The 12,862-nt window shown below is 46.8% G+C and overlaps 1 protein-coding gene across 2 annotated transcripts in view; it reads left to right on the top strand.

Moving 5' to 3' along the window:
* The window catches only part of LOC139279356 (bone morphogenetic protein 7-like), a 95,965-nt gene extending 84,384 nt beyond the window's left edge, over window positions 1-11,581 (top strand). For both annotated transcript variants that reach the window (XM_070898479.1, XM_070898478.1), the window contains 2 exons: window positions 8,629-8,739; window positions 10,713-11,581. In XM_070898479.1, coding sequence (XP_070754580.1) covers window positions 8,629-8,739; window positions 10,713-10,862 — 261 coding nt within the window. In that variant the 3' untranslated portion in view covers window positions 10,863-11,581. The remainder of the gene's footprint in view (window positions 1-8,628; window positions 8,740-10,712) is intronic.
* The last annotated feature ends 1,281 nt before the right edge of the window (window positions 11,582-12,862 follow it).

The raw sequence follows: 12,862 nt of genomic DNA, 5'->3' as shown, positions 1-12,862 counted from the left end.
GAAGTTAAGTCTGAGGGTGGAGCTTCAAGCGTGCGCCAAAAAGTCTCTGAGCATGCGCCGGGAAAAAAAGATCACTTTTTCCACGTGGCGGGCGTGCCCTCGCATCCACGGTAAATTTCCTGGTCTGGATCAAGAGCTTGTGAACCTGGTCTGCGCATGCGCAACACTAGGCTCTGCCTCTATGGAGATGCGATGCACAGTGATTTATGGCACTTTAATGATGGCTATGGGTGAAAGGTGTATGTTTGCTACTGTGCACAAAGCTGCAGTGCCATCTCCGATGCTCACCGGGCTCGAGGCATCAGTCGGAGTGCCGGCCGGCAGGATCGCTCCCTGGGCCGGACAGAAACACGGGAGATCGGCGCTCAGCTTGGAAAGAAGCCCGGGGGCGGGGGGGGGGGGGGGGGGTGGAATTGAAGCACCGAGCTCCTGTGCTTGTGTCCAGCCGAGGGAGCGATCGTGCTCCCCGGCTGGCACTCCTCCGACCCGTGCCTGGAGCCCCGAGAGCAAAGATTCTGTGGTGGGGTGGAGTCGCAATTTGCCTTCTCACATAGCATTCTCACGTTCTAAACATTGGGCTCGATTTTCCCCAGTCATTTGGGCCGTTTTTTTGGCGCGCGCCACTTTTTTTGGTGTAAGTTTTTAAATTAAAATTTCCCCAAGGAATCTGCGGCAGCATAACTGAGTTAGTTACGATTTTTTTAGATTCATTTTTTTTTTACGTCACAGGGGACGTTACCTTATTGTCTGCGCCAGTTTTTATCATTTTTTCAAGTTTGCCCCCAAATTTTTTATCCTAGGTCAGCGTATGTGACCACTCCCGAGAAACCTTCTGGTGGGTTCAGAGAAAGCAGCACAGAAAGAAGCCATTGTTTTTCATCGAAGTTTTGGAGGGGGAGTCAAGAACATTTAAGATTATTTTTTGTTTACCTTACAATGGAGTAGATGGAAATTTGATGGAAGTTTTCAGCTTTTTTTTTTAAACTCACACGCCACCACCAAACATCTTCAAACAGAGCTGGAGGGTCGGCAGAATCGGCCCCGCGCCCAGACTCAGGAGCTCGGGGCTCGGCTGCAAAACAAGTCCAGGGGAGGAGGTGGCGATCGGAAGACTGCACAAAGCAGCAAATGAGCCCGGAGGCTTTGCGGGAGGGGGAGGGGGTGGAAGGTGCTGTTGAACGTGATTGGAACAAGTCACAAGGCTGCAATGAGCCCGGGAGGGGTTGGGGAAAGAGATGAGAAGGTGCTGTTGAACGTGATTGGAACAAGTCACAAGACTGCAATGAGCCCGGGGGCGTTGGGGGGTCTTCCCGATCACTACGCTTGCTCAGACCTGGGTGTGGTCCATACAGACCTTGGGGGGAGAGAGAACAAAGAACCTGTCTTGCCTTCTTTCGTGCCATTTTGAGCTTCTTGCAAAGGTCAAATTTAAGCATGGGGGCAATACTGACAATGCCATACCTTGTGCAAGCCTTCTGCAACATGATGCTGTGGAGGAGACAATTGATTCAACATCATCGCATGAGGAACCTCAGAGCCCGTAGGGTGCTGGGCAGGAGGCCTTACCCAGTAATCCTGGAAAAGCCCACAGCCCTGTCACACACTGTCTGGGAGGTCATGGGAACTTCATGTAGTCATTCCTCCAGGTATATAGTACAGCTGTCACCTGCCGAATGCAGATATGTGTTGCATGTTGAGAAATGGCGCACACATCCCCAGTTGTAGCTTGGAAGGATCCGGAGGTATAGAATGAAAGTGCAGCTGTAACCTTCACTTTAACTGACAAAGCAGTCCTCCTGACACTTCTCGGTTGCAGGTCTGCTTTCACCAATTCACAGATCTCAGTTACAACTTATTTGCGGAAACATCGAGACAGGCGTTCGTACCTGCACCCGAGTGATGCAGACTGTGTCAGAAGGCTACGTTTCCGCAAATAAGTTTCTCAACATGCAACACATATCTGCATTCGGCAGGTGACAGCTGCACTATATACCCGGAGGATTGACTACATGAAGTTCCCCATGACCTCCTAGGCAATGCATGACAGGGCTGTGGGCTTCTCCAGGATTGCTGGCTTCCCAAGGGTACAGGGCTGCATTGATTGTACCCACGTCGCCTTGCGAGCACCTTTGGAGGATTCCAAGATGTACAGGAACAGAAAAGGCTTCCATTCCATGAATGTGCAGCTTGTGTGTGACGACATGCATCGCATCATGTCAGTTGATGCAAGATACCCTGGGAGCACCCATGATGTGTTCATCTTACACGAGAGCGTTATATCGGCCATGTTTCAGCAGCAGCCAGAAGGACAGAGCTGGCTACTGGGAGACAAAGGGTACGGCCTCGTCACCAGGCTCATGACATCCCTAGGTGAAACCCGGACGGAAGCTGACCGGGAATAGAACATGTCGCACATTGCGACGCGCAGCATCATAGAGAGGACCATTGGCATCTTGAAACAGCATTTCCGATGCCTGGACCATTCTGGAGGCTATTTGCTATACTCCCCTGAGATTGTTGGTCAGTTCACTGTTGTGTGTTGCATGCTGCATAACAGCCATCATGAGGCAGCAGCAGCTGGTAGTAGAAGACCCACCTGCGGTGAGAGTGGCTGATGATAATGCTGAGGAAGATGCAGATGACGAGCAGGAGGAGGAAACATAGACATAGAAACATAGAAAATAGGTGCAGGAGCAGGCCATTCAGCCCTTCTAGCCTGCACCGCCATTCAATGAGTTCATGGCTGAACATGAAACTTCAGTACCCCCTTCCTGCTTTCTCGCCATAACCCTTGATCCCCCGAGTAGTAAGGACTTCATCTAACTCCCTTTTGAATATATTTAGTGAATTGGCCTCAACTACTTTCTGTGGTAGAGAATTCCACAGGTTCACCACTCTCTGGGTGAAGAAGTTTCTCCTCATCTCGGTCCTAAATGGCTTACCCCTTATCCTCAGACTGTGACCCCTGGTTCTGGACTTCCCCAACATTGGGAACATTCTTTCTGCATCTAACCTGTCTAAACCCGTCAGAATTTTAAACGTTTCTATGAGGTCCCCTCTCATTCTTCTGAACTCCAGTGAATACAAGCCCAATTGATCCAATCTTTCTTGATAGGTCAGTCCCGCCATCCCGGGAATCAGTCTGGTGAACCTTCGCTGCACTCCCTCAATAGCAAGAATGTCCTTCCTCAAGTTAGGAGACCAAAACTGTACACAATACTCCAGGTGTGGCCTCACCAAGGCCCTGTACAACTGTAGCAACACCTCCCTGCCCCTGTATTCAAATCCCCTCGCTATGAAGGCCAACATGCCATTTGCTTTCTTAACCGCCTGCTGTACCTGCATGCCAACCTTCAATGACTGATGTACCATGACACCCAGGTCTCGTTGCACCTTCCCTTTTCCTAATCTGTCACCATTCAGATAATAGTCTGTCTCTCTGTTTTTACCACCAAAGTGGATAACCTCACATTTATCCACATTATACTTCATCTGCCATGCATTTGCCCACTCACCTAACCTATCCAAGTCACTCTGCAGCCTAATAGCATCCTCCTCGCAGCTCACACTGCCACCCAACTTAGTATCATCCGCAAATTTGGAGATACTGCATTTAATCCCCTCGTCTAAATCATTAATGTACAATGTAAACAGCTGGGGCCCCAGCACAGAACCTTGCGGCACTCCACTAGTCACTGCCTGCCATTCTGAAAAGTACCCGTTTACTCCTACTCTTTGCTTCCTGTCTGACAACCAGTTCTCAATCCACGTCAGCACACTACCCCCAATCCCATGTGCTTTAACTTTGCACATTAATCTCTTGTGTGGGACCTTGTCGAAAGCCTTCTGAAAGTCCAAATATACCACATCAACTGGTTCTCCTTTGTCCACTTTACTGGAAACATCCTCAAAAAATTCCAGAAGATTTGTCAAGCATGATTTCCCTTTCACAAATCCATGCTGACTTGGACCTATCATGTCACCATTTTCCAGATGCACTGCTATGACATCCTTAATAATTGATTCCATCATTTTACCCACTACTGAGGTCAGGCTGACCGGTCTATAATTCCCTGTTTTCTCTCTCCCTCCTTTTTTAAAAAGTGGGGTTACATTGGAAGATGAGGAAGCCATGCAACTAACTGAACCTGGAGCACGACGGCAGAGGAGGGCGGGCCATCATACCCCTTTAACAATTGCTGGAATCTTGCACCAGCAGCTTATCCGTAAACGCTTTGCTGCCAAAAGACTCAGCGGCAACTATTCCACATGGACCATGTTTTACTGTTTGGACCTGTTCCGTAATGTTGTGTTGTGTTAACAGAACAAATGATAGAAATGATTCTTGTTTACTTCAAAAGTTGTGTTAATAATGGAACAAATAATGTAAAAGATTCAGTTTTAATTTAAAATATATTTTATTCAAAAATGTAACAAATAGTTGTTTGTACTTAATTTAACTTTAATAAAATTATTCTTGTACCAAACATTAAAGATTTCAATTAAGATCACCTACAAATTCTAAGATCACATAAAAACTTCAAGACGAACTTTTAAACTTGTAAATTTACATAACTTACAAAAAACTTTTAATTTGAGAACAGTTACAACAGTAACAAAAATAACAGCAGCAACAGCAGCAAAGAAAGGCTGCACCCATCACTCCTCCACCTTATGTTAAGACTGCCCGCCACGCTTGGTCTTGGAGACTCCATCACCCCTACCCGCAGGTGGTGGCACAGTGTTTCTGGGGTTGGTACCAAGCTTATTCTTTCTAACATCTCGGGTAGTGCGCACCTGTGGAGGGAGGGGGGCAGGTGGCAATATGGAAGGCCCGGCTTGGGGCTCTTTAGAGGCTGATGTGGGGATTGGAGTGGGAGTGCCAGTTGATTCTGTCAGTGGGCGCAGGGTCTGGGCATGTTTCCTTATTGCAGCAGCTAACTCCAACATGCCATCCCTCATGCGCCCTGACAGTGTCTCAACGACCTCCAACATTCCCTCCCTCATGTTGAGCAAAAGTGTCTAAACTACCTGCAACATTCCCTTCTTCATGTTCACTGGGAGTGTCTGAACTACCTGTGACATCCCCTCCCTCATGGTCACTGACAGCGCATCAGCTACCTGTGACATTCCCTCCCTCATATTCACTGACATGGTTTCAGCTGACTGAGATATTCCCTCACTTTTGGTCCTGGACCTCATTCCCATTTCTCGTGAGAGTGCTGTTACTTCTCCCGACAGTCCTGATACCTCATCACCCACCCCAATGATGGTGTCCAGGAGTGATCGCGTAAGGTCAATGCTCTCCGCACTCATTGCCATTATGTGAACCACATCTGTTAGATCCTGCATCTCAGGAGAGTGCTGTCGAGCTCTCCTTCCCCTCCTCACCTTGGGTGTGGCTCGCTGCATCCCACCACTGGGACCTGCAGCATCGGAAGGTGGGGCCCTGGGTGTGCCTCGCTGCATCCCACCACTGGGACCTGCAGCTTCGGACGGTGGGGCCCTGGGTGTGCCTCGCTGCACCCCACTGGAATTGCCAGCCTTGGACGGTGGGAAATCATGAAATGTCCCACCAACACTCAAACCACTAGTCAGGGAAGGAGCTGGCACCTCAAAGGGCGGCACCTGCATCTCCTCAAAAGTGAGTACAACACTGGGGGCTTCATCCATCCCCTCCCCTCCCCCTCACCCCCATTCTCTTGGTCTGGAAGGTGGGATTGGAAAATGTTCTCCTCTTCAGGCTCATCTCCGAGCTGGGCGCCCGTTTTTCGCGCCTAAAACGGCGCCAGAAAAAAAACACGCTATTCTCGAGCGCTTTGCAGCTCCTTGTCTGCCTGGCGCGGCGCCCAGGGGGCGGAGCCTACACTCGCGCCGATTTTGTAAGTGGGAGGGGGCGGGTACTATTTAAATTAGTTTTTTTCCTGCCGGCAACGCTGCGCGTGCGCGTTGGAGCGTTCGCGCACGCGCAGTGTGAAGGAAACATTGGCACTCGGCCATTTTTGTAGTTCTTTGTAGCTGTTTAATTTTTGAACATTTTTTAATAAAAGCACATTGCCATCAGCACATCAGCACTGAGGCTACCCTTCTCACTGTCTCCTTCCCCTCCCTCCCCTCCACGACAACAAACGGCGGTTTCCTCCCCCTCCCTCCCCTCCACGACAACAAACCGCTGTCTCCTTCCCCTCCCTCCCCTCCACGGCAACAAACCGCTGTCTCCTTCCCCTCCCTCCCCTCCACGGCAACAAACTGCTGTCTCCTTCCCCTCCCTCCCCTCCACGGCAACAAACCGCTGTCTCCTTCCCCTCCCTCCCCTCCACGGCAACAAACCGCTGTCTCCTTCCCCTCCCTCCCCTCCACGGCAACAAACCGCTGTCTCCTTCCCCTCCCTCCCCTCCACGGCAACAAACCGCTGTCTCCTTCCCCTCCCTCCCCTCCACGGCAACAAACCGCTGTCTCCTTCCCCTCCCTCCCCTCCACGGCAACAAACGGCGGTTTCCTTCCCCACCCCCCCGCGGGAACGAACGATGGCTGAAGCACTTTCACACAGGTAGGAAGATGGTTTATTTAATCTTTTCTTTGCTTATAAATGTTTATTCAGGTTGGATTTATTTGTATAATATTTGTAGAAGTATAAATAAGGATTTATTGTAGAATTTAATGACTTCCCTTCCCCCCCCCCCCCCAACCTCATTCTGGACGCCTAATTTGTAACCTGCGCCTGATTTTTTAATGTGTAGTACAGGTTTTTTCAGTTCTACAAAAATCTTCACTTGCTCCATTCTACTTTAGTTTGGAGTACGTTTTCACTGTGGAAACTTTGAAATCAGGCGTCAGTGGCCGGACACGCCCCCTTTTGAAGAAAAAATTCTGTTCCAAAGTAGAACTGTTCTACCTGACTAGAACTGCAGAAAAAAAATGTGGAGAATTGCGATTTCTAAGATAGTCCGTTCTCCACCAGTTGCTCCTAAAAATCAGGCGCAAATCATGTGGAAACTTGGGCCCTTAATATTTAGCAAAGCCACACGATGGAATTTGCAGGACTTACCCTCTCCCTCAAGTGTAGGCCCAGCTTGTGCAGTGATGGTTGTTTGTCTCTAGGCAGGACCCTTCAAAGCAGTGACCCTCTCTTCCAAGGGTGTTAGTGGGTGCAGATTTGCCAGGCCTCCTCCTGTTTGATTTATTTCTCTTTTGTTATATGCCACCTTCCTCTGCAAAGATGAAAATACAACTTTTTAGAGAGGGTGTCTTTCTGGTGGTTGGGACATATACAGCTGGTCACATTTACATTACAATTGCAATTGCATTGAATAAATGAAAATATTACTTACACTAACTACTTGAGCAAGGTCCTGCCACTTCTTTTTGCACTGGCCTCCAGATCTCGGGTGGTCACCATTGCACAGTAATCTTCTGCAAGTTGGTTCCAGTGTTTCTTCATTTTTTTGGGTGGAACTTTTATGTGACCTCTGCTGGTGTCCAGCTCCTGCCATCTGGCCTCAATCACAGTAATATAGTGCCTCCACTTCATCCTGTAAGAAATTCTTGCTCCTTGCACCGCGTTGCATCTTGTATTGCACCTCCGATTTTTCCAATGTTCTCACACAGCACTCAATGTTCTCTCACACACAACTGGCTCTTTAAAAATGGCTGATTGCAGACCGGGAGCTGTACTGTGCATGCATTGGAATCACATCAAAAACGTTAAAAATGTTTTCGCGCATAAGCAGAAGGTACGGCATCGTTTTTTTGGCACAGGCAGCAAGCTCCACCCGCCCCCACCCCCCCCACAAGGTGACTGAACAGGCTGCACGATGCCAAATTTGAATAGTACAGCAGGGAAACTTGGGACAAATATTTCTGGAGTATTTCTGGCTTAGAAAAACAGGCATAACTCTGGCAATACGCCAAAAAATGGCCTTGGGCAAAATTGAGCCCTTTATGTGGAAAAAATAAAATTTCTAACATTCTGTGGGAAAAATTAACTTTCCAAGTTATTTTCCGAATTCCCTCTGCAAAAGTCAGCATGAATGTGTGTTTTAAATTGTCCTCATCCCTCGCTCCAAAAACTCAGAAATATACTCAGCACCGATTTTCTTAAGTTAACATAGGGTTTTTCTGCTCGGTGCTTAAGGCCACCTTAAGAAAAATCGGTTTTGCTGAAAATCGCCTAAATGGCCAAAAAGGGCCAAAAAAATGGCGCAGAAATCAGTTTTCACGCAGACCTGCGGCAAATTTGCCGCACAAAAAATCCGCTGCTGAAAGTGGCCACCGGCATACAAACTTTGAGGAAAGTTGCAAATTCAGGGTTGCGCCAAAAAAATCAGCGGACGACAAAAAAATGGCGCCCAATGGTGGCGAAAATTGAGCCTAAAGAGTTGGGAAGGATATCAGGGATAGCTCCCTCACCACAACATCAATTATACTTATGCTGTAAAGGTTTAAGTAGTTGCACAAAAATGTCACTATCATTTCCAAGTGGCTAATTTTTAATTGGATAGGTATTCAGGAATGAATGAAGATTTTGTAAAAAATGTTACTCATTTGAAGACAAACTAGCCACATGTGAGGAACTGGAAAATTGTGGTGGGGCCTGTTTGAATGAATTATTTCTGTCTACCAATGTAGGACTGGATAATCGCGCCAGAGGGCTATGCAGCATTTTACTGTGACGGAGAATGTTCATTTCCACTCGACTCCCACATGAATGCAACCAACCACGCGATTGTTCAGACACTGGTAAGTGTGCGGGTCTCCTTGACCAGGATCAGCCCATTCCTGCAAACTACACTGCTTTCCCATGCATGTTGATCTATGTGTCAGTTTGTGGTATTCACTCATAAGTGAAACATGCACCAAGTATGAAACAATATGCTTATTGTACTTTGCTATCATAGTAAAGAAATACACCGGCTGGAATTTTCAGAGGTAAGAGCGGGTGGGTTGGATGTTGGGGTGGGGGGGGGGGGGGGGGAAGTGAAAGTTGAAAAAAATGTGAGCCGGGGACTGGGCTGCCAACCCGCTGCCAGGAAGCAGGTTGACAATTTACATATTATAATGGCGCCTGAAGCCTATACTTTGCAGGTTTTACTGCAGGCGGCCGGGAGTCCTAGGGCTCAGGATTCCCGGTGGCTGCAACGAGGCAGCCTCAGGTAACAATGCTTGTGGGCTGGGAGGAGCAGAAATGCCCCCCCCCCGGCCCCTAAGCTCCCCCACCATCAGCCGTGCCTTCCACGGATCACATCAGAGTCAGCCACCAGAAGATGGTGCCCAGCCTGATGGTGGTGGGGGGAGGGTGGGAAGGAAGATCGGGGCCTGCCACCAGAGGATCGGACTGGCCCCAAGTTCACCAATGGGGCTGGGGCCGGGTAGGCAATTGGAGGCCTCTTGGGGGATATCTCTGGGTTAGGGCAGGGACCCTGGATCCAGGCGGTAGGTGTAGGGCACTTGCCTCCCGGATGCAGCAGTCCCTGCCTTGCTGTAACTGCTGGGTTTTACGAAGTGTGTGACACCCGTCCAGCTGCAGTTAAAAACAAAATGGAGGTTAAAAAAGAGGCTTCCAGCCTCATTATAATATTTAAATTGACATCCCATCTCCTGGGAGCAGATTGGCTGCCGGCCGTGCCCCTCCTCCGTTTAAACCGGAAGTTGGTGTGTTAGAGGCGGGTTCAGGTCAGGAATCTGATTTTTTAACTACCTCCACACTCCAAACCCAGCTGTCTTTTTAGGTTAAAATTCCCCCCATTGTGTCTCTTCAGAAATTCCTCAAAGTTCTTCACATACAGTGAATTATTTCGTGCAGCAGTATGTCGACTGCAGGCATTTTGCGCACAGAAAGATCCCAAAATAGCAATAAAATGAATAACAGCCAGGGCATTTAATCCAACGGACAGCACCTCTGATCATGCATTACTCTCTCAGTACTGCACTGAGTCAGCCTAGATTACTTGCTCAAATCTTGGAATGGGGTTTGAATCCACTACCAACTGAACCAAGCTAACAGATGAGAAGCCTGTAAGTGACTTCTGCCTGCCAGTCTGCCTTAGCGGTGACCCTGTCCCAAACCCCAGGGATTATTTTAAGGTAATTGACATGACAATCCTTCTGCAATCAATTGCAATTCAAAAATTGGCAGTGTGGGCCCCACCTCTGCCATCCTGGCAAGCAGCGTGTGCCTGCATCATTCAGGCATACTTTCCATTGAAGGAAGAGGAGGTGGAACGGGGAGGTTTTCTGGCAGGTGACAGCATCCTGCTGTCCTGCCTCCTAATCTGAAGTGAGCATTGGGTGAACCTGGGAGACACGAGAAGCATCCGTGCCCCTGTACGATTTCAGAAACTACCATTAAAAGGGACAGATACTCTGTGGAACAAGGTCCACTCCAAACTCCTCTGATCCCCACCCTGATATTGTGGCTTTATGTCGATGGAATCCAGGCATTCCTATATCTGAGATTTTTTTCTATGCATTAAATGTTGGCACTTGCGAGCAGGATACGGTAGAATTAATGGGAAACTTTCTGGGACACTGAATAAGGCAGTTTCCTGATGTACTGACCAAAGAGCAGCAGTGATGAAAATCCTACTATTCTGAAGCTGAAGGATAGTTTTGATGTTGAAAACTAACTGGAGGAGGGAAGAAAATTGGGCACTGTGCATTGGAAGAAAAAAAACTAGAAAAAACAGATTTTAAATATTTTATTCTCTTGACAGGCTCATCTGTTGAAGCCAGAGGCAGTTCCCAAACCATGCTGTGCACCAACCAAACTGAGTGCCACTTCAGTACTCTACTTTGATGAGAAATACAATGTGATACTAAAAAAGTACCGGAATATGGTGGCAAAGTCATGTGGCTGTCAATGAAAAGTCTCCATGTGTGGTGTAAGTGGGTTTGGTCACATATCCAAAACATTCGGCAGCTGGAAGAATAACATCAGAAAAACGACCCCACGACCAAAATACTGCAGGTCCCCACATGTTACACAGTATTTAATATATCTCAACTTGATTTAGTTCTATACTACGGAGTGTCATCTTTGAAGCCATGAGATATATTTTTCATGGCTCAAAGTAATGGACCCAAGCATACCGAAGCATTCCCACTTCAACAACACTGTAGACAAGAATTTAAAAAAAATAATATTTGTGATAATAGAATACTAGATGATGATGATTTTTTTTTGCCCATGTATAAACAGATAGACAATGCGGAGAAATGAGACATTGATATATCCTACTGGTGACTAACCCACTGGTGGGCGAGACAGCACACCCTACTGCTCCCCATTGTGAACATTCACTTGCTACAACAACAATTTCTGTGTATTACTTTGATTGACACAGCACTACTGATTGAAAAAACATAACTTAAAGTCACTTTATAATAAATTTAATCCTCGTTTATGCATTTTCATTTTTGCTTATATCATAAACAGGATGGACCACTGAGATACTGACTTTATTCCACTGGAAGCTTTGTCACTCAAGAGTTAGGAGACCTTTCTTGCTGATGGACTCCCTGTTTCTTATTGTGTTTTATTTAGATATTTTCCATTGCACATTTATAGAATCATGAGTACTTTGTGATCTCAGACTCCTGTCCCCAAATAGATCGGATTTTATGGAATCAAATTGACCTTTTGGTGACTTGCAGCAAGAAATGAAAATATAGTAGCTTTTGCTAAAATGATATTCAGAAAATCCTCACCATGAACATCACTGCGCACATTCAACAACTAAATGATGTGGCATAATTTACCCTCCAAAGTTCCCTCTACTTCTCCATAATTAGCTGAGACCAGAAACAGCTAAATCGGGAATGAAAAATAAACTACAAGTGTATCATTTTTAGCTTTGGTTTCAAAAAGGGCAAGGGGGGGGAGGGGGGGGGGAAAGAGAGCGGGGGGAAATAGAAGGAGTTACTTTCAGCAGATTGGACTCACGCAGATTATCTAGTATTATAAAATCTTGTAAAATCTCTTATCTGGCAAGAGATATCTGTCATTTCATTGTCATTTTATGAACCTTTTGAAGACTGTTAGTTTGGGTCTTTCCTAACACTCGAAGCTGTTCCACTAGTGTTGGGGACAGATGGATACTCAGCTAATATTAACTGTTCCCAGCTTGTACGCATCACTTTTGGTAGCTTCCTGGTCCTGGATCACGATGCATGTGATTTATTATGGAGCAGATGACAGATTAAAAGTATGGCAACCATGTGGGACAGTTCCTAATACAGTGTAGGATCACCAGCCATCAAACTAAGTGGCCCAGTAGCATCAAAGGTAAAGAGCTGCACCTCTTGTGCTGTAAACTCAAGTTTGAATAGCAGGCTTTGGTGGTGTCCACACACTGACTTTGCCCATTAAGAAAATTCCACAGCTCAAGGCTGAGCCTTTCAGGTGAGGTGCCTCATGATAATGGAACAGTTCATCTTATAACAAGGAAAAATGATCAAGCAGAGTTCCATGCCTTGTCTCGCAATGCGTGTCTCTACTTGGCTTTTATGAAGGAAGGCATGGAATATTCGAAGTCCCAGACTTTTCTGAGCTTCCATGAAACCAAGAGGCAACAAAGAAATGAATGTGAAAGGGGTAATCGTATAATAAATAAATAAATAGGGGTAATGTGCATCTTGTGAGACAGTATTTCACAGACCTGTCTGGTCTGACAGCACCAGCCACTGAAATAATGGAAAAGTAAAGTTCTCAATAACTGATATTACTACTACCTCATTTCCTGTGACTTTGTATTTCCAGTTTTACTACTTTCACACGTTAAAAATCAGATTTGCTCTAATTTTTTAATGAACTTTGTTGCCTCATCAACTTCTATTTATTGTAACCAAAGCATGTCTAATACAG

Source organism: Pristiophorus japonicus, chromosome 14, assembly GCF_044704955.1.
Source record: "Pristiophorus japonicus isolate sPriJap1 chromosome 14, sPriJap1.hap1, whole genome shotgun sequence".
NCBI classification, from domain to species: domain Eukaryota; kingdom Metazoa; phylum Chordata; class Chondrichthyes; family Pristiophoridae; genus Pristiophorus; species Pristiophorus japonicus.
The sequence above is the reverse complement of the archived record's forward strand: the minus strand, read 5'-3'. Positions and strand labels throughout refer to the sequence as shown.